Source organism: Oncorhynchus mykiss, chromosome 10 (assembly GCF_013265735.2).
Source record: "Oncorhynchus mykiss isolate Arlee chromosome 10, USDA_OmykA_1.1, whole genome shotgun sequence".
NCBI classification, from domain to species: domain Eukaryota; kingdom Metazoa; phylum Chordata; class Actinopteri; order Salmoniformes; family Salmonidae; genus Oncorhynchus; species Oncorhynchus mykiss.
In genome coordinates, this window is record NC_048574.1 from 44,792,491 (window position 1) to 44,813,263 (window position 20,773).

The following is a 20,773-nucleotide window of genomic DNA, read 5'->3' on the forward strand; positions in this document are numbered from 1 at the left end:
TACCTAGTCAGTTGCACAACTGACTCTATTCAACCAAAAATGTGTGTTCCGCATTAACTCAGCCCCTCTGAATCAGAGAGGTGCGGGGGGTTGCCTTTATCGACATCCAAGTCGTCGGCAACCGGTGAGCAGTTGTTGTTGGGGGTTATCTGCCTTGCTCAAGGGCAGAATATCAGATTTTTTTTCCCCACTTTACCATCTCAAGGATTCAAACCAGCGACCCTTTGGCTACTGGCCCAACACTCTTAACTGCTAGGCTACCTGCTGCCCTGGACTAAGTAGCTCATTTAGCTGTTCCTTGTTCAGTCTGAACACACTGTCAGCATAGGCAGCGAGACAGTAAATGTGTGTGATTCCATGGGACAGAGATGTGTGTATAGATGAGACACGTTTGATCAGAGCCTGGGTTTGAGAGATTACAGGTATCCAAGCATGAGTATGAACCAGGAAGTACTAAGAGAGGGGAAATAAAATAAAAGAGGGGTGAGCGACCAAGTGAAACTCCTCTTCATCTGGGGGAAAGAGAGATTCAACAGAAGGAATCAAATGATGATAGAAAAAATAGTGGTCTATGAGTGATTTTTCCTCCAGGCAGAAAAATTGTAAGAATGCTTTTGTGGGAAACTGTGGGAGCATCGCGTTCCAAAATACCTTTCAAAAATAGATGGAAGAAAAGTACAACTTTTAAAAAAGTTCATGCTTCCCAAGAAAAGCCCAGAATCATATTTTCCACTTGTTGCTTTCGTCTGTTCATTCGCAGAAGACATGTCTCATGAAAACAATAGAACGTTCCTTCAACGTTACTAGAAAAGAGGCGAGAAGCATGCCAGACAGGGATCCTGCTGTCCCAAGTTTAAAGATGAACCATAACTATCCTTTTCTTACAAAGGTTTCTTTGTCTGACTCACAACTGAGGAATGGAGTAATAGAAAAATGGAAAAAGGTAAGTTGGCCAAGATTTTCATGGAGCGCAGCTTGAAATTCCATTTTCGGCAATTCGATGACAGTATTCCACTGGCCTGGCACATGGGAAGACACTGCAGAGTTCTTTTCTCTCTCACTCTCTCTCACTCACTTGCACACAGACACACACACACACACACACAGACACACATGCGTACACACTTATACAAACATAGACATACACAAATGACTTGCGTTAATGCAGGCTCATTATTTCATAAGCTGGGAATGAATTATTGGCGTGGACGCTTGGTGTTTTTGGCTCCATAAACAAATGACTTAATGCGTATAACAGCAGAGATCGAGATCAGATGGACATCTGCCAAGGAGTTAGATTATAAACAATGGAAGCTCAGTTTTCACACCTGACAGATAATAATCACTATACATGACAGATAATCGCTATACATGACAGATAATCACTATACATGACAGATAATAATCACAATACACGACAGATAATAATCACTATACATGACAGATAATAATCACTATACACGACAGATAATAATCACTATACATGACAGATAATAATCACTATACACGACAGATAATAATCACTATACATGACAGATAATCACTATTACATGACAGATAATCACTATACACGACAGATAATAATCACTATACACGACAGATAATCACTATACATGACAGATAATCACTATGCATGACGATAATCACTATACACGACAGATAATAATCACAATACACGACAGATAATAATCACTATACACGACAGATAATAATCACTATACATGACAGATAATAATCACTATACATGACAGATAATAATCACAATACACGTCAGATAATAATCACAATACACGACAGATAATAATCACTATACATGACAGATAATAATCCCTACACATGACAGATAATAATCACTATACATGACAGATAATCACTATACATGACAGATAATAATCACAATACACGTCAGATAATAATCACAATACACGACAGATAATCACTATACATGACAGATAATAATCACTATACACGACAGATAATAATCACTATACACGACAGATAATAATCACAATACACGACAGATAATAATCACTATACATGACAGATAATAATCACTATACATGACAGATAATAATCACAATACACGACAGATAATCACTATACATGACAGATAATAATCACAATACACGACAGATAATAATCACTATACATGACAGATAATAATCACTATACATGACAGATAATAATCACTATACATGACAGATAATAATCCCTATAAATGACAGATAATAATCACTATACATGACAGATAATAATCACAATACATGACAGATAATAATCACCATACATGACAGATAATAATCACTATACATGACAGATAATAATCACAATACACGACAGATAATCACAATACATGACAGATAATAATCACAATACACGACAGATAATCACTATACATGACAGATAATAATCACAATACACGACAGATAATAATCACTATACATGACAGATAATAATCACTATACATGACAGATAATAATCACTATACATGACAGATAATAATCCCTATAAATGACAGATAATAATCACTATACATGACAGATAATAATCACAATACATGACAGATAATAATCACCATACATGACAGATAATAATCACAATACACGACAGATAATAATCACTTTACATGACAGATAATAATCACTATACATGACAGATAATCACTATACACGACAGATAATAATCACAATACACGACAGATAATAATCACTATACATGACAGATAATAATCACTATACATGACAGATAATAATCACTATACATGACAGATAATAATCACTATACATGACAGATAATAATCACAATACACGTCAGATAATAATTACTATACATGACAGATATGCAGTTAGAGATGTAGGATAGAAGGTCACAAATGAAAGAATGGCAGATCACCAGTAGTCTAGAAAGGACACACACTTACACTTAAGCAAGTCAATAATTCCATTCTGAGGCATTTGTTACTCACATGGTAGCTTGGGACATTTATAACATTTGTTTTGTCCCCAGGAGTTCCCGACACTTCCACAGCAGTCCTCCTGATTGGTCAGTACAGGGAGAGGGGTACTGCTACACTGAAGCACATGGCGTGAGAGAGAGAAGGAAAGAGGGAAATGCACACAATGGCGTTTGAAAAACCATAATACACTTATTGTATGTAAAGTGACAATCACTATGTTGATGGGTGGTGTAACTCACAGCTTGTTTGGGCGTGGTCTCCTGGAAGCACCGCCCCCTGGGTTTGTGAGTCTGAGGGGTCAAGCGTGTCACGGTTTTATGAGGGGGCTTTGAATCCGATTGGTCGAGAGGATGGATGACAACAGATGTGTCGTGTGCATGGTGGACACGGACATTGAACTGCACTGAAAAGAGAGAACGATAGAGTGAGAGGGAGGGAGAGAGAGAGAGAGAGAGAGAGAGAGAGAGAGAGAGAGAGAGAGAGAGAGAGAGAGAAAGAGTGCCGTGAGTGAGAGACAGAGAGGGAGTAGCAGAGAGGAGGGAGACGCCAAGAAAGACAGGGAGAGACAAACACATGGGAGATTACATGAATATGATTACAGTTCTTTACCATGCCACCCAAAATAAACTGCTATATGGGCACAGGTATTGATAAATACAGCAATATGACTGTGGTTTCAGTGCCCACAGTTTGCCATGATGGGTACCTTCTGATGAGTGGTGGCCTGCCCCCTGTGCCAGGGGAAGGGTGAACACAGAGTGGGTCTGTGTCAGCTGTGGTCGCCCCATGGCCGCCTGCTCGCCCTGGCTCTGGCCGTCTGGCACAACTGACAGCGTGTAGACTGGTTGCTTGTTGCCCCGCGCCGCCTGGGCCTCAGGCATCTGCCGGAGCGGGAACTGGCACAGGCGACCAGTAAAACCTGGCGGACACAGGCAGTGGGTCCGCGAGCTGCACACCCCTCCATTCATGCAGGTCAGTGGACACACAACTAAAGAGACGGGGAGAGAGAAAGAGGTGTAAAACACATCACCAAGACATGAGGAGAGGAAAAACATGTACACATGGTGAACATCATCAACATAATGTAATGTTGTGCTTTTTTTCATTTGGAACATTATTTTAAACAGAGAACAGTTGGGATTTTATAATAGCAGGACCATAGTTCCTGTAGAAAATAAACATGTCATCCCCCACAAATGATGGAGCGCCCCCTTGGGACAATTTTGTAAATCCCAGATCTCTATGGCAAGACGCATCATTCACCCGAGTTTCGTAAAAATCGGACCAGTGAGGGTGGCGCACAATTGTCCCAGCGTCGTCCGGGTTCTGGGAGGGTTTGGCCGGGACGGGCTTTACTTGGCTCATCGCGCTCTAGCGACTCCTTGTGGTGGGCCGGGCGCCTGCAGGCTGACTTCGGTCGTCAGTTGGACAGTGTTTCCTCCCACACGTCGGTGCGGCTGGCTTCCGGGTTAAGTGGCCGGGTGTTAAGAAGTGCGGTTTGGCGTGTCATGTTTCAAAGGACGCATGACACAACCTTTGCCTATCCCGAGCCCATTGGGGAATCTCGGCGATGGCACGAGATCGTAATTGTATATCACGGAATTGGGGAGAAAAATAGGATCAAAAATAATAAATAGGACCAGTGGTGTCAGACATGTTACGTATAATTAATGTATGTAAAGTTGATTACTATAGCACCTCCCTTGGGCCAATCAGTGTAATTTTCCAAATGAAGGATTTTTATGACAAGACGCATCAAGACGCACCATTCACACATCATTTTTGTCTAAATCAGACCAGTGGTGTCTGAGATATTGCATGGATTAGCTAGACTCACATCCCTGAGCATGTGTGCCAAATCTCAGGACTCTGAGTCAAACAAATCAAGAGATATAAACATGTGCCCATTATAATGTCAATGTGTGGTCGATATGAACGTTCTTGCATATGTTGAGTCTTGACAGTGCTTGCAGCATGTGTACCAAATTTAGATTTAAATGCATTTATGTGCCAGACCACACCCACGTGAATGTTTATTGGTCAATAGAGGCCATATTGTTTTAGGTACTACTCTGGAAAATATTGCATTGAGAAAGCTTTGTCCATAGAGGCCATGTAGCAGGTTCCGTGCAGATTGGTCATTCGATGCCAGAAGAGTAGCATTTTAAGTGTTTTTCACAATATTCAAAATGGCAGAAGATCCATCATGGCAGACCTTATGGGTCCCTTAGGCAGATGTGGTCCTTGTGAGGAGAGGGACCTACAGTATGTACCGAATTTCATGACTTTAGGTCAAACGGGGTGAGGGGCGTGACCTTTCAAAGTTTGCATTTTCAATCTCTTACTATAGCGCCACCATCTGACCAATCAGTGTATTTTTGTAAATGCCGGACCTCTATGGCAAGACACATCATTCACCCGAGTTTCGTCAAAATCAGGCCAGTGTTGTCTGCGATATCGCACGTGACTACCGTATGAATGTCCTAACGGACGGAGAGAGATCCAGAGCAGAACACTGATACAAACGATGGCTTTTTACTGGGATTTGGAAAATATTTTAAACCACAAGAGCTCTGCTTAAAGAAAGAGCTTCATGCCATGTATATACCGCTCTGTAGGCTTCCCTTTGTGTTTACTTTTATAGTCGCCACTTGTCTCCCTAAAAAGGAGAATCAGATGGAACAGTGGGAGCCAAGATCTGGGAGCTAGGAGTGCATACCAGACTGAGACGTTCAGCATAAAGAATGGAATCATAATTCAAGATATGCCGTGCTAAAATATGCTGCAATACATGCCGTAATAACACACATAGTTCAATAGACATACAACAAAGTGCGCAATAATAATCAATGACTAATATGTTGTGTACTTTCTCTGTCCCATAATGGGGCCATGAAATGAAGCAGAAGTTGAAGCTCAGTGGTTTGGATGTCTTGCCCTGCAGTCTAGCATAGCAGTATCACGGCAGTGTTGAGTCCCACGGCAGGAAGAGAGAGAGCGAGATACAGAGAGAGAGAGAGAGAGAGAGAGCGAGAGAGAGACGACTCGGCACGTCGGACTGACATGGAGACCCACCCAGTGGTTGAGAAGAGGCCTCTTCGTGTTACCCGCCCCGCGGAGCAGAGCTCCGCACACTGAAGCAATTAGGCCTGGACTGCCTCGGAGTCTAGGCCGCTGTGTAATGACGGGACTAGATCACCTCAAACACAGCGGGGACATCTTTAAACCAATGAGAGTCAAGGAAAAGAGCAAACGGAGAAATCACAGCCATAATGAAATGACACGAGGCTGTGCAGCTTATGTTTAAATGTGTAGTGGGATAGGCTCAGCTGTTCTGACGCAGCCTGCACTGCCTGCACCATAATTAAACTTGACAGTGGTCTTTAACCATACACCCAAAACAGGCAGCTACACGCAGCAGCAGGTTAATGGTGAGGCTTACAGATTGCAAGGGGAAACCTGTATAGCAAATCCAGGTGGAGAAGGACTTCCCTTCCCCGTGCACAGCTCTCCAGACATCTATTGTGTCTGATGACTTTTGTCTCTGTGGAGAAAGCTGGAAAGACGGAGAGAGAAAGCGGAGAAAGCTGTTGGGAATGGAGAATTTGGGACGAGAACACAGAGAAAGAGACGGAGAAAGAAAGACAGGGGCGTAGCCTCCTTCCAAACCCGATTATACAACTTCAACCCACAGGGACCGGAGAGACAACATAGGAAAAGTCTGGTAAGGCTTGGGGAGAGGGCCCGTCTGGCAGAGAAGCAGTCTCAGAGAGAGCAGAGCAGACCCTCTGACGGGGAACTGGAGCTCACTGCATTCACACACACACACACACACACACTCCGTGGCCAACAACAGGACGGGGTTCTATGGAGAAGAAAATAACACAGCCCTTAGGTAAAGTTAGTCAAAATGATACCTTTGTCTCCATGAACATGTTGCACACATGCCTTGAAGCAGACTGTACATAAGCTGTGTTTAAAATAAAATCTGGTGAATGAGCCTTTCTTTTGATGTTTCGAATTAACCCCAGCATGGGGCTTCACAACAGAGACGACAGCACATAGCTGTCTGCCATTTATAGCACACCTCTTGCTGTGTGCTTGCATTTACAACGTTCATCCCTTCCCCACAGATTAGCTAGTTGGGTGGAGTACTGGTGCTTAGCATGACAGGCTAAACACATATCTTGTGAATTAGAGAGGGTGGCCCTCCAAGTCCACTAATTCGACTACACCACGCTGACTGGGCCAGGCAGCCAGTTCTCAGACTGCTCCTCTCACAGTCAATAGGAGGGATTTAAACTCGACTCTCTTCCACATCTGCTTCCCCCATCTAAACCCAGGACAGGGCAGTTTGAGAGACCTGGGTGTAAATGCACATGGACTAATGCTTTCTGCAGACTGTGCTTGAGTGAGTGAGGTGATCGTGGGACTGTTATGATCCAGTCATGATAATATGTGTTCCACTGCATCCTTGAATTATGAAACCCGACTGGGCACAAAAGTCTGCAGATGGGAAATTCTCCCACTCTGTTGAGTGGGTAGCAGGCTGTCAGAATGGCCTAGAATAGATCATCTGAAACACTAAAGCCACCCAACTATAGAATCATTCCAACAAATGCTTGGTGCTATCTAGGCTTTATTATACAGTGCGATATACTATAAAGCACTTCTATGGAAGCCGTGATCCCAATATGGATATCAATTCTTAGTCACCACCATTAATACTGACGCCCAAAATGTAATTATGCTCACATCTCACTTTCACATTATACAATTTTATTGGCATGTCTTAGGAAATAGATTTCATACTCAAAATTGGGTCAGATGTGTTCCAAACCGTAGTCAAAGTGGAAATCTTTTTCCTATCCGGCATGTGCTGGAACCGAAAGAGAGAAAAGAGCAGGGGAGAGAGGGAGGAAGAAAGGAACAAATGTTGGCTTTAAAGCTCTTCTCGGCATAGTGTTTTATGTGAGGAGTAAGAGCTCGTTCCTCATAATGCCATGATTTAGACCAGTGGAATTCAAAATCAGGGTAATTGCGGTGGGGTCTCCAAAATGGTTGTTTATATACTGTGTATTCGGAAAGTATTCAGAGATGTTTCTACAACTTGGGTCCACCTGTGGTAAATTCAATTGATTGGACATGATTTGGAAAGGCACACACCAGCTTACATAAATTGAAATTGCAGTTGAAATTGCATGTCAGAGCAAAAATCAGGAATTGTCCGTAGAGCTCAGAGACAGGATTGTGTTGAGGCACAGATCTGGGGAAGGGTACCAAAACATTTCTGCAGCATTGAAGATCCTCAAGAAGTGGCCTCCATCATTAAATGGAAGAAGTTTGGAACCACCAAGACTCTTCCTAGAGCTGGCCGTCTGGCAAAACTGAGCAATCGGAGAAGGGCCTTGGTCAGGCAGGTGACCAAGAACCCAATGGTCACTCTGACAGAGATCCAGAGTTCCTCTGCGGAGATGAGAGAACCTTCCAGAAGGACAACCATCTCTGCAGCACTCCACCAATCAGACCTTTATGTTAGAGGGGCCAGACGGAAGCCACTCCTCAGTAAAAGGCACATGATAGCCTGCTTGGCACCTAAAGGACTCTCAGACCATGAGAAACATCCAACCTGACAGCTTGGGAGGATCTGCAGAGAAGAATGGGAGAAACTCCCCAAATACAGGTGTGCCAAGCTTATAGTGTCATACCCAAGAAAACTTGTGGCTGTAATCGCTGGCAAAGGTGCTTTAACAAAGTGCTGAGTAAAAGGTCTGAATACTTATGTAAATGTGATATTTCAGTTTATTTTATTTGATACATTTTCAAACATTTCTAAAAACCAGTTTTTGCTTTGTCATTATGGGGTATTGTGTGTAGATTGATGAGGGGGGGGGGGGGGACTATTTAATCAATTTAATCCATAATTTAATCCATAAGGCTGGAACGTAATAACATTTGGAAAAAGTTAAGGGGTCTGCAATAATAATAAAATAATACAATTTGGAAAAAGTTAAGGGGTCTGCAATAATAATAAAATAATACAATTTGGAAAAAGTTAAGGGGTCTGCAATAATAATAAAATAATACAATTTGGAAAAAGTCAAGGGGTCTGCATACTTTCCGAATGCACTAAATATATATATACATAAAAAAATGGTGTCCCCAGAAATTCCAGCAGAAAAAAATGGGGTCTCCACTGAAAAAGTAGATTTTGACTGAAACTGACAGTGTGTAGGAGATAGACAGGCCAAGGGAGGCAATACAAAAACAGAGAGAGAGAAAGAAAGATGGATAGGGAGAGAAAGAGAGAGTGGGGGGGGGGGGGCGAGAGAGCACGAGAGAGAAGAGGAGAGGGAGGGAGGAGTGGAGAGAGGGGTAGAGTGTGTAAGAAAGAGCGAGAGAAAGAAAGAGAAGTAGAATAGAGAAAGTGCAATGGAAAAAGCATCAGAGGGATCCAAATGAATCTGTTATTTTTTTCTTCAGATGCAGAGGGACTTTCTTTTCAGAAATACATACTTGTCATTCTTCAACTGTAGCGTGGGCAAGCTGAGACAACTATACACACATGTTCTTTACACACACTGACACATTACCAGAGATTTGGCACACAAACACAGAGCTATACAAACCATGCTATACATATACAGAAAGTCTGACACACCAACACACACACTTTGAAATGTTGAATTATGTTATTATTTCAGACCAACTACTGGCTGCTAGGTTTCATTACAACCACCCACGTTTGAGAGCGACAGGGTGGAAGAGGTTAATCCAAGGATAATATTTCAACAATAGGCCTTACTAACTCAAGACTGCAATGATCTGACCCGTGTCCAATGCCAAACCTAGACTCTCGTTTCTACACTTCAGGTTGAACAAGGACCATTCTATTTCCTTTTCAGTATTCCAAAGCCCCGGGAGCAACAATAGGTTCAACTAAGTCCCTGTTCAAATCGAACCTAGCTGAAGAGACGACAACTCGGAGCTCTCGACTATCACTGCATCACAGTTCACACAACACATCGAAAAGCAGCAAGACTCATACCTCCCCCAGACCTCAACAGTAACTTTAATAGGGGGAATCTCCTGCCTGTCTGTGCACTGTGTGCAGAGGGAGGTGGGGGAGGGTGTGTGTGTGTGTTTCAGGGGCGCCCTCTGCGTGCCCCTGGGGTTTTGCTCTGACTGTGGCCACCCACCCACTTCTGTCTGTCTAGAGATGATGAGGCAGCAGCCTGGTTACCTCCGTCTACAGCCTCCCGTCCAACCACAGCCTCTCCCTCCCAACTCAAATATTCCCCGCTCAAAATGATCAAGTTATAGTTTAACGCTCCAGTTCAACAGCTGGTCTACGTACAGTGAGCTGCTGGTCTACGTACAGTGAGCTGCTGGTCTACGTACAGTGAGCTGCTGGTCTACGTACAGTGAGCTGCTGGTCTACGTACAGTGAGCTGCTCGTATGATATCTTACATTTCTTAGAAGATCATTCTGAATATGTCAGTGGGTCAGTGATGGCCTGCCAGCTTCTCATGGTTTAACAAATATTTAAAGTGATCATGAGATTATGATTATATGCCTTAAAAAGTATGGCGTTATAGAGGAGGGAGTTTTTGCCAAACCATCAGAAAATGATATTAAGTACATTTTTTCCCTTCGGTATTACTATTACAGTATTAGGCTAGTATTACAGTATTATACTGTTGTTACCGTAAGCCGGTAAGCTACACAACCCAAGTCAAAATCAATCCATTTTCTTCTCTTCATTCCCACAAAAAAATACCATCAAAAGGACAATGACAAAAACAACATCACACCACAATAACAATCACCACCACTACCACTACTACCACTATTAAAAGGGCATGATTACAATAATGGGAGGCACTGCGTGTTATGACGCTCTTGCCTTCACGGTCAGTAGAAAAAGCAAGAAACCACATCCCCAAATATGCCTGCTTTAAACTGGCGCTGTGAGACCGCATACCACATACACAGAGTGGACTATGGACTGGGCCAGACTTCTGTAGCCATGCCCATAGCCCAGGGTAAATGACATAATCACTGGCTTTTTAAAAACACAGGCCTGAGAAAGTCTCCTCTGCGTCCTCCTGCCGACTAGCAGGCCGCCTGGGAGTAAGGGCCTCTGCTTACTGAACAGGCTCGAGATACTCATAATGTACCCCTGCATCCCCTCAACCCCCTGCATCCACCCCAGATCGCTTGGCAAGGAGGGATGCAGCCCTCCAAACAGTGCCTGTTCCAACGCTCAACACACATAGAACATTTGCAGTCGCTAAATGACTGCTGTCTTTAACAGTCGACTGGCACAAAATGATCGAGCAGAAATCTTGCCTGAATAAGACCACCCTCGCCGGGGTTTTCTCAACTTTCATTTTAGTCCACTTCATTAACCCCACCCCCTTTCTTTTTGTAAAGCAAAATTATCTAGAATGCTTATTTTGATGTAAAAATAAACAATATCTACGCAGATCACTTCTAACATGACATATCATTAGCATTCATCTGGTGTGAGACTACAATATTGCACTGTCTGTCTGTCTGATTATGTATAATTGCCCAAACCCATCACTCCAATCCCTGCTCAATGGGCATATTATGACATGTCATGGAGGTATGTGAGGTTGTTTCTAAGGCCAGAGGTAGGCATGAACCCAGTGTAACCTGGCAACCCCCTGCACCAGAGCTATTTAACGTCTGCGGAGAGAGAGAGAGAGAGAGAGAGAGAGAGAGAGAGAGAGAGAGAGAGAGAGAGAGAGAGAGAGAGAGAGAGAGAGAGAGAGAGAGAGAGAGAGAGAGAGAGAGAGAGAGAGAGAGAGAGAGAGAGAGAGAGAGAGAGAGAGAGAGAGAGAGAGAGAGAGAGAGAGAGAGAGAGAGAGAGAGAGAGAGAGAGAGAGAGAGAGAGAGAGAGAGAGAGAGAGAGAGAGAGAGAGAGAGAGAGAGAGAGACATAATGTTGGCACCAGCTTTGGGTAAGTGATGTCATGTAATCACTGGTCTAATCTGTCCTGTAGCATACACTGTATCAGCAGGCCAGGTAGAGAGAGGAACGCTGACAGTACACCCAGCAGAGCTGATGTGAGCTATCTGCCCAGGCCCGGTGACGATGCGATGGCACACCCCTCAGGGGAGGTATGGGTCTGTAGTGGCTCAGGGCATCTCAGGGCCTTCACCAACTGTCCTGGCAGCAGCACTGTTATTCTGTATTTACCTTGGCTAATGGCTGTGCGGCTCCAGAGATCTGGTCGGGGGGTGCAGTTACACAGTCTCACAGTGCTCACATTCCACTAGCCAGCTTTAAATAACTGCTCCCTTTCTCCCCCACCCTAAGCAAATGGGAGGAAAGCGTGTTAAACATGGCAAGCCAGGCTAGCTCCTCCGATATTAGCCTCAAATGTGAGACGGCCTCCTTCCTGACACACACACTGTGTTCCCTCATCACTTTCAAAAATGACCTCTAATTGGTGTTTTGTTTATGGAGCTTCAGCTGCCAAAAACAATTTGCCTCGCACTGTTTTTTCTTCTTCTCAACCTGCACCGAAGTGTTGACTTGAATAGAGCCAGTGACAGGACAGGAATAGCCCTGAGAGGAGGAATCGGATTCCATTCAAAATCCCAGTTTAAGATCCCCAAATAAACTGGACTGTCGATCTACATTGCCTGTGACCTTAAATAACCTGAGATATTTGCCCTCCGTACGAGAGCAGCCTAAACCATGCACGCAGAAACATTACAACACAGCCTTGAGGGAAGGCTGATGACATGTCACCAAACATACACACATACACACACACACAAAGTGTGAATCCCCCTCTCTATGGCCTTGGGAGAGACTGACAGAGAGTGTGTGTGTGAGTAAAGCTCTGCTTAGACTCACCTCTGGGCAAAGCCAAGCCTGCGGCACACTGTGGAGTGGTGCAGGTTTCTGGGTTGCCCATGTTTACTACAGCACCCATAACTTGGCATCAGAGGAGGAAGTGAGTGAGTGTGGGGAAGGACTCTTAGAGGGAAACTAAAGTGTGTCTCTAAACAGGGACAGCAAGCCCTGGGCAGCTCCAGTTCGGCTTGTTTTTCTGACTTCTCTTTTACCTTTCATTCTCGTCTGACCTGCACCTCTGACCAATACCCAGGGAAACCCCAAATAAATCCCTGCAATAATGATTGGGTTTGAATGACCCATTAAACTCATATTTTGTGCATGATCACATTGGTCATTTCACATTCTCACATGACCTCCGTCCTGAGTCACGGATAGATAGACATGAGCCAGATGTGCTGCAGTAGGATGGAGGTAGAAGTCCATCGGGAACTGAACACAGGGGGAGTGACATAGGCCATTCTAGAGAGACAGAAGTCAGCTCAGCCTCAACAGTAAGGATGGGAATGTTGCTGAGGTTAGAGGGTCCACCACTTCCCTGCATATGAAAGTTGGAGGAAACCTGAGTCCCAGATACAGATAGAGATACAGAGTGACTGGGCTCAATGAGACAGCAGGTTCAGTTTAGGATACAGACAGATACAGAGTGACTGAGAAGCAGAAGCAGGTCCAGAAGAGGTGGAGAGCAGCTGCTGCCGGTCTGCTGAGGTTGAATGGTGGAATGCCTGCGCGGTAGCAACCTTTGAGGAGAAGAAAGGCTGTGTCCTCCGTCCCTCACCCAAACAGAGCTGTGTGCTGTCAAACTGGGGGAACAGGCTCAGAACTACCGTGGGTAAATACTGCAGGGACGGTGGGGGGTGGGAGGAATGTCTATCAACATTCCCATTCCCAGTCTCTTAAGTCATACATCCAGAGTGCTGCTTCAGTCTGACCTGCACAACCCAGCTCAACCTCTATGACTATGAGGAGACATACAAAAATAAATAAAACATTTTTTAAAATATTTTTTTTATGTATATAACCGTTATTTAACTAGGCAAGTCCATTAACAACAAATTCTTATTTACATTGGCGGCCTACACCAGCCAAACTCGGACAACACTGGGCCTATTGTGCGCCACCCTATGGGACTCCCAATCACAGCCCGTTGTGATACAGCCTGGATTTGAACCCGGGTGTTGGTAGTGACACCTCAAGCAGTGCCTTAGACCACTGCGCTACTCGGGAGCCCAACACAGACCAATGCCTGCCTGATCCAATGACCAACTGCCGACTGACTCTTTTCATCTGTAGAACCTGCCGGAAACTAAACAGATAACAGTATCTCAACATACAGCACATGCCATCTCTGATATGAATATAGGATTTGTCTTTCATATGTCATTTGAGCATGACAAGAGATAATGCTGAGAAATGCAAGCTTAAGTTTAGGTTTATTTGGCAACTCTCCCATTCTAGTTTATTTTCACATACTACAGCATGTGAATCCAGAGGCCATCGTCCAGTGCAGACAGGAGTCTGTGTGACCTAGCTGTCTTTCAGCTGATTTGTCCCTGGAACAGTACGTGTATCAGTAACAGTAGCAGTAGCTAATCCCTCTCTAGCCCTGCTGGATTCCCCACACTGTCTGTCAGAGGGCTGAGGGTGGAGGGGGGTAGCCAGCCCTGCTTTACCAGGGACAGATACATAGAATCCACAGAACGGAATTAAGACGTCGCTGTGATTCTATGTCTATGCATAAATCCTCCCCTTAAGGAGGAACGTCCAGTCTCACCTCAGATCACCTGGTGACGAGAGGAGAAGTGACCAAACCACTGGACGTCCTGAACATGACACTTCAGACAGTAGCATGGTAGAAGTATTAAGAGAATGAGCACAGAATGAGCATGGAAAAAGGTCGCTTATTTATACAATAAACCACTGTTGCGGTTGACTGGTTTGTGTCAATTCTCATTTAGCAGAGATTACAAAAAAATGTAATCCTGTTTCAAAATATCTGTTTATGTTTCCATGTCAGAATCTGTTCAAGTAGATACTAATCCAAATCTTCAACTGAACAACAAAAATCCGGGATGGAAATGTACCTACTGTAATATATAGCAATAGCTATGTAGTAGCTGTGAGGCCAACCTGGAAACCCCGCTGAGACCCAGTAGATTTCCCTGAAACTCACCAAGCATTATTTATTACTTTTCTCAAAATATCCTACAACAGCTTTAACAACATTGCTCTTGTGAAGACTTTAAGAAAGGCAATCTTGAATCATTAGGCAGAAAATGACTGCATTTGGAAGTGAACTGCTTCACGGCAAGGTTCTGGCATGTCTGCTCAGTCTAAGCCTCAGCCTTGCTGTGGTGCTGACGTCACAGCCACTCATATACGGAAAAGTGTTAATATTGCTGTCGCTGACCGCGGCCATTTTAACATGCTAGAGAGAAAATTCCACATGTCCATAGAGTAGACTGTCCACACACACTTCTGGTTTGCCAAAAGCTGACACTGGCTCAAGTTGCACTCTGTAGCCCCTGCCAGACAAACCCAAACAACTGCACTAAAGCCTGGTTAAATGCAGCTTACAGTACGTACAATACCAGACACAGGGCCGTTTGTACGCTAGTTTGATTCTCCAGACCAAATGTTCAGATTACACTAAATGAACAGTCCTGTGTTGCACTGTAATTACAACTGGAGTATGTAAGGAGGGCCATTTTGATGGTTTTGTGATCAAAGGGTGAGCAAGTTCATTCACAGTGCAGAGGAAGAGAGTTTCTCATGACAAAAACATATTAGGTCATTTATGAATATGCTGTAGTTCTGTAATATACTGTAGTTCTGTACTATGCTGTAGTTCTGTAATATACTGTAGTTCTGTAATATACTGTAGTTCTGTAATATACTGTAGTTCTGTAATATGCTGTAGTTCTGTAATATGCTGTAGTTCTGAAATATACTGTAGTTCTGTAATATACTGTAGTTCTGTAATATACTGTAGTTCTGTAATATGCTGTCGTTCTGTAATATACTGTAGTTCTGTAATATACTGTAGTTCTGAAATATACTGTAGTTCTGTAATATACTGTAGTTCTGAAATATGCTGTAGTTCTGTAATATGCTGTAGTTCTGTAATATGCTGTAGTTCTGTAATATACTGTAGTTCTGTAATATGCTGTAGTTCTGTAATATACTGTGGTTCTGTAATATGCTGTAGTTCTGTAATATACTGTAGTTCTGTAATATACTGTAGTTCTGTAATATACTGTAGTTCTGTAATATGCTGTAGTTCTGTAATATGCTGTAGTTCTGTAATATACTGTAGTTCTGTAATATGCTGTAGTTCTGTAATATGCTGTAGTTCTGTAATATACTGTAGTTCTGTAATATGCTGTAGTTCTGTAATATGCTGTAGTTCTGTAATATACTGTAGTTCTGTAATATGCTGTAGTTCTGTAATATACTGTAGTTCTGTACTATGCTGTAGTTCTGTAATATGCTGTAGTTCTGTAATATACTGTAGTTCTGTAATATGTTGTAGTTCTGTAATATACTGTAGTTCTGTAATATGCTGTAGTTCTGTAATATACTGTAGTTCTGTAATATGCTGTAGTTCTGTAATATGCTGTAGTTCTGTAATATACTGTAGTTCTGTAATATACTGTAGTTCTGTAATATGCTGTAGTTCTGTAATATGCTGTAGTTCTGTAATATACTGTAGTTCTGTAATATACTGTAGTTCTGTGATATACTGTAGTTCTGTAATATGCTGTAGTTGTAATATGCTGTAGTTCTGTAATATACTGTAGTTCTGTAATATACTGTAGTTCTGTAATATACTGTAGTTCTGTGATATACTGTAGTTCTGTAATATGCTGTAGTTCTGTGATATGCTGTAGTTCTGTAATATGCTGTAGTTCTGTAATATACTGTAGTTCTGTGATATACTGTAGTTCTGTAATATGCTGTAGTTCTGTGATATACTGTAGTTCTGTAATATGCTGTAGTTCTGTAATATACTGTAGTTCTGTACTATGCTGTAGTTCTGTAATATGCTGTAGTTCTGTAATATACTGTAGTTCTGTAATATGCTGTAGTTCTGTAATATGCTGTAGTTCTGTAATATACTGTAGTTCTGTAATATGCTGTAGTTCTGTAATATGCTGTAGTTCTGTGATATACTGTAGTTCTGTAATATACTGTAGTTCTGTAATATGCTGTAGTTCTGTAATATACTGTAGTTATGTAATATACTGTAGTTCTGTAATATACTGTAGTTCTGTGATATACTGTAGTTCTGTAATATGCTGTAGTTCTGTAATATACTGTAGTTCTGTGATATACTGTAGTTCTGTAATATGCTGTAGTTCTGTGATATACTGTAGTTCTGTAATATGGTGTAGTTCTGTAATATACTGTAGTTCTGTGATGAAGGGCTGGTGGGGGGGGGGGGGGGGGGGGGGGTGGGGGGGTGTAGGAACTTTCACAAGAAGTTCCAAAACAAAATCTGTACGACAACCTTATGACAGTAAACTGGCATTACAGTCATTAGGTGTTCAAGAAAAATCTAAACATTGGGAAAATATGTGTAAATGTATAGGACATGTGTGGGCCTAAGTGAATGTGAATGTTGCTCAAACTCCCTTGACCACAGAGCCCCACAGCCGACACTTTAAGGACGGCCTCTGCATGCATTTCCATAAATGTAGTTCCCTCGTTTACTACTGCAGTTTATTTTTGGGGTTCGCATTCTAAAGCAAATCTTAGTCTTCCTTAATATGGGGTTTGAGGGGAAAGCAAATCACACTAAAATAACCCTGGGCTCCACACAGATCAACATAGAAATGGACATCCACTCATCACAACTAAGGAAAAAACGGAGCACTACAGTGCTCTCTCAAAACAGAGGCAATATTTTTTGGAATATTTTTTTTTACCAGTATTGCGTTTTAAAAGCACACTTGCTAGTTTACATTTTAATGATCTACTGTGATGGATCACAGGATAGCAGCTGTTGTCAGCCTCCTTAAATACACTGAGTGTACAAAACAAAGAGGAACACCTCCCTAATATTGAGTTGCACCCCTGTTCCCCCCAGAACAGCCTCAATTATTCGGGGCATGGACTACAAGGTGTCGAAGCGTTCCACAGGGATGCTGGCCCATGTTGACTCCAATGCTTCCCACAGTTGTGTCAAGTTGACTGGATGTCCTTTGGGTGGTGGACCATTCTTGATACACACGGGAAATTGTCGAGCGTGAAAAACCCAGCAGCATTGCGGATCTTGTCACACTCAAACCGGTGCGCATGGCACCTACTACCATACCCCATTCAAAGGCACAATCAAACAGGGAAATTATTCCAATTGTTTTTCAATCATTCATTTTTCCCATAGGGGATTTTAGAAACACTTAAAATAAGGGCTGTGTTTCGTGTAGGCTTAGCCTGGCATGACGTTTTGACAGCCGTGTAAATCTCTCTAGGACAAGGTGACTCTTATCAATATATTCGCCTGTAATTACCCCCAACAAATGAAATGCTAATTGTCTGCTAATGCATAAAGAACTACAAAAGCCATGATTATATGGACGTGAATGTATTAATTAATAAAATGGCTTTCTTTAAATGTACCTGTTAGCAAAGGTGCCAGGTAGAGCTGACGTGCAGGAGCTTGCAGGGATTTGTAGTCTTGCATGATGTCTACGTTGATGCTAATTAGCATTTCCGAATCTGAGAGTAAATAGAGCTGAATATATTGATAAAAGTCACCTTGTCCGAGAGATTTACGTGGTTGTCAAAACGTCATGCCAGGGTAAGCCTACACGAAACACAACCCTTATTTTAAGTGTTTTCAAAATTCCCTATGGGAAAAATGAATGATGGAAAAACGATTGGAACCATTTCCCTGTTGGACCGCTAGGTTTTGTGGGAATTATGAAACCTCCACTGTGGGGCTATATTGTCTCAAGGCTTAAAACATATTATTTAACCTGTCTCCTCCCCTTCATCTACACTGATTGAAGTGTATTTAACAGCTGACATCAATAAGGGCTCATAGCTTTAACCTGGTCAGTCTATGTCACGGAAAGAGCAGGAGTTCCTCATTTTTTGTACACTGTGTTTATTGTGTCTGACAACTGCTGCTAGCCTGTGATCCATCACAGTAGATAATTCAAATGTAAACTGGCAAGGGTGCTTTTAAAACGCAATACTGGTAAAAAGTGTTATCATTGTGAGAGTGTGTTGACTTAATGGTTGCTGGTCGCAGCTTTATTATGGGCAGTGTGAGAGGGAACAGTAAACTCTAGCAGATAAAACTCAACTTTCATTTTATGTGATGTTGGAGCTCCAGTCCGCCCACACTAGTCGTAAATCGTGGAGTTGAGTTTAGTTGGCTAAGTAAACTCGGTGTAGGCTCCAGAATGTAAACGGTATAGGCCCAGGAGCCGTGGTTTACCACATTTTATCTGACACTGTTCAGAAAGTCTAAACTCATGCCAGCCAGACAATGTGGACAAGAGATTAGAGAAGGGGGAAAATCTGAAATATGCCAATGAGCCATGTCTGAGCAATGAAATGGTAATTTGGATTCTGATGATTAAGGCCTATTGGTCTATGTGTATTTTCTTTCCTACAAGGACTGATATTGTTCATGGATTAGAATTTTTTAAACAGCATAATTAGGTCAGGGTAAACAACATAATCTTTATTCCTGTAAAGAAAAGAAAACCATTATTGTTTATCATCGCATCACCACTCACCCACTCTGAATCCAGGCCCTGTGAGAGTATCCGCTGACTGTCCGTTCTCGCCTATCAGTGTGGTATTGTTGCCCTGCTCACAAGTGTCCTGGCATTGGCCTTTCAAACAAATCCTTTTGCAGATGAGAGGGGCGATGACCACTTTGAAGCGCTCCCGGGTGGATGCGCGCTCTGCGCACCAGGCCAGCCTCTGGACACCCAGCCAGATGACGAGCAGATGGGAAATTATCAGAGAAGGCATCCTGGCATCCTTCACCGACGTGCGCAAAGACAAGGGGGCATTCACGGTGGCAAAAGGTAATGCTGTTAAAGGCTGTTCAGAACAAAACACTAAGGGACTCTTTATTCCTTTCACTCGAACCCTGAAAACAACCAACTAACTTCCGGAGGTATTCCAAAATGTTGATTATAAAGGTGCCTCATACAACGAAAAAAGTGCTGAGAAAACGTCAGTGGTGTACTGCTTCCTTCCCTTGAAAACAGTCTATTTCAGTCTCCCCGCATATAAAAATGATTCATTCCGAACAGTAAAATGAAAGGCATTTTTATTTTAACTAAAATACAGGACCCAAAAGTTATCGAGAGAACTTTCTCATTTCCCTACCCGCTTTCTCGCTCTCCTTTTTCCCTGCTGTTGCTTGGATGGTTACTGTGTGCGTATCTGGGTTTGGGAAAGAAGGGAGGAGAGAGGGAGCCAAGCCAATCCTCTCCAGAAAGAGCTGGCAGCAGGCCAGGCAGCGCAGGAGCTAAGCTGAAAGTGGTTTCGTTGTTGGTTATTTCTCCTAACACCCCCTAACCAAGGAACGATAATGGCACAGCTGTGCGTGTCGCTCTGGAAAACACCTCCAAATCAAGTGTGTATGCCAACTGTGCGAAACAGCTCTCCAGTCAGAGGCATGTAGAGCATCATATGGTTTACAGTTACAGTTGTGGGAGGAAAAGAGGTGCCCGTTGACAAAACTCAATTTACAAAAAAAAAAAAACATTCATCATTAGCTCTCATAATTTAAACTCAATCTCAAATCTAGACTATTAAATAAATGACTAATATTGGTATAGATGTGCCACCATACAACGACTGGGTGAGAAAGTAACAGCGCCAAGTACAGCTATCCAATCAAAGTATATCGCTTGTTACTGTATTTAGTAGTGAAATATAAAGGAGGTATG

At 42.7% G+C, this 20,773-nt stretch overlaps 1 protein-coding gene across 8 annotated transcripts in view; it reads right to left on the reverse strand.

Moving 5' to 3' along the window:
• LOC110534019 (latent-transforming growth factor beta-binding protein 3) overlaps positions 1 to 20,418 on the reverse strand; it is a 37,541-nt gene extending 17,123 nt beyond the window's left edge. For 3 of the 8 annotated variants that reach the window (XM_021618650.2, XM_021618645.2, XM_021618647.2), the window contains exons 1-4: positions 19,604 to 20,418; positions 3,663 to 3,944; positions 3,196 to 3,359; positions 2,966 to 3,071 (exon numbers count right to left, since the gene is read on the reverse strand). In XM_021618650.2, the coding sequence (XP_021474325.1) occupies positions 2,966 to 3,071; positions 3,196 to 3,359; positions 3,663 to 3,944; positions 19,604 to 19,844 (793 nt within the window). In that variant the 5' untranslated portion in view covers positions 19,845 to 20,418. The remainder of the gene's footprint in view (positions 1 to 2,965; positions 3,072 to 3,195; positions 3,360 to 3,662; positions 3,945 to 19,603) is intronic. The other 5 variants (XM_021618646.2, XM_021618643.2, XM_021618649.2 and 2 more) reach the window with 3 other exon arrangements.
• Positions 20,419 to 20,773: the final 355 nt, after the last annotated feature.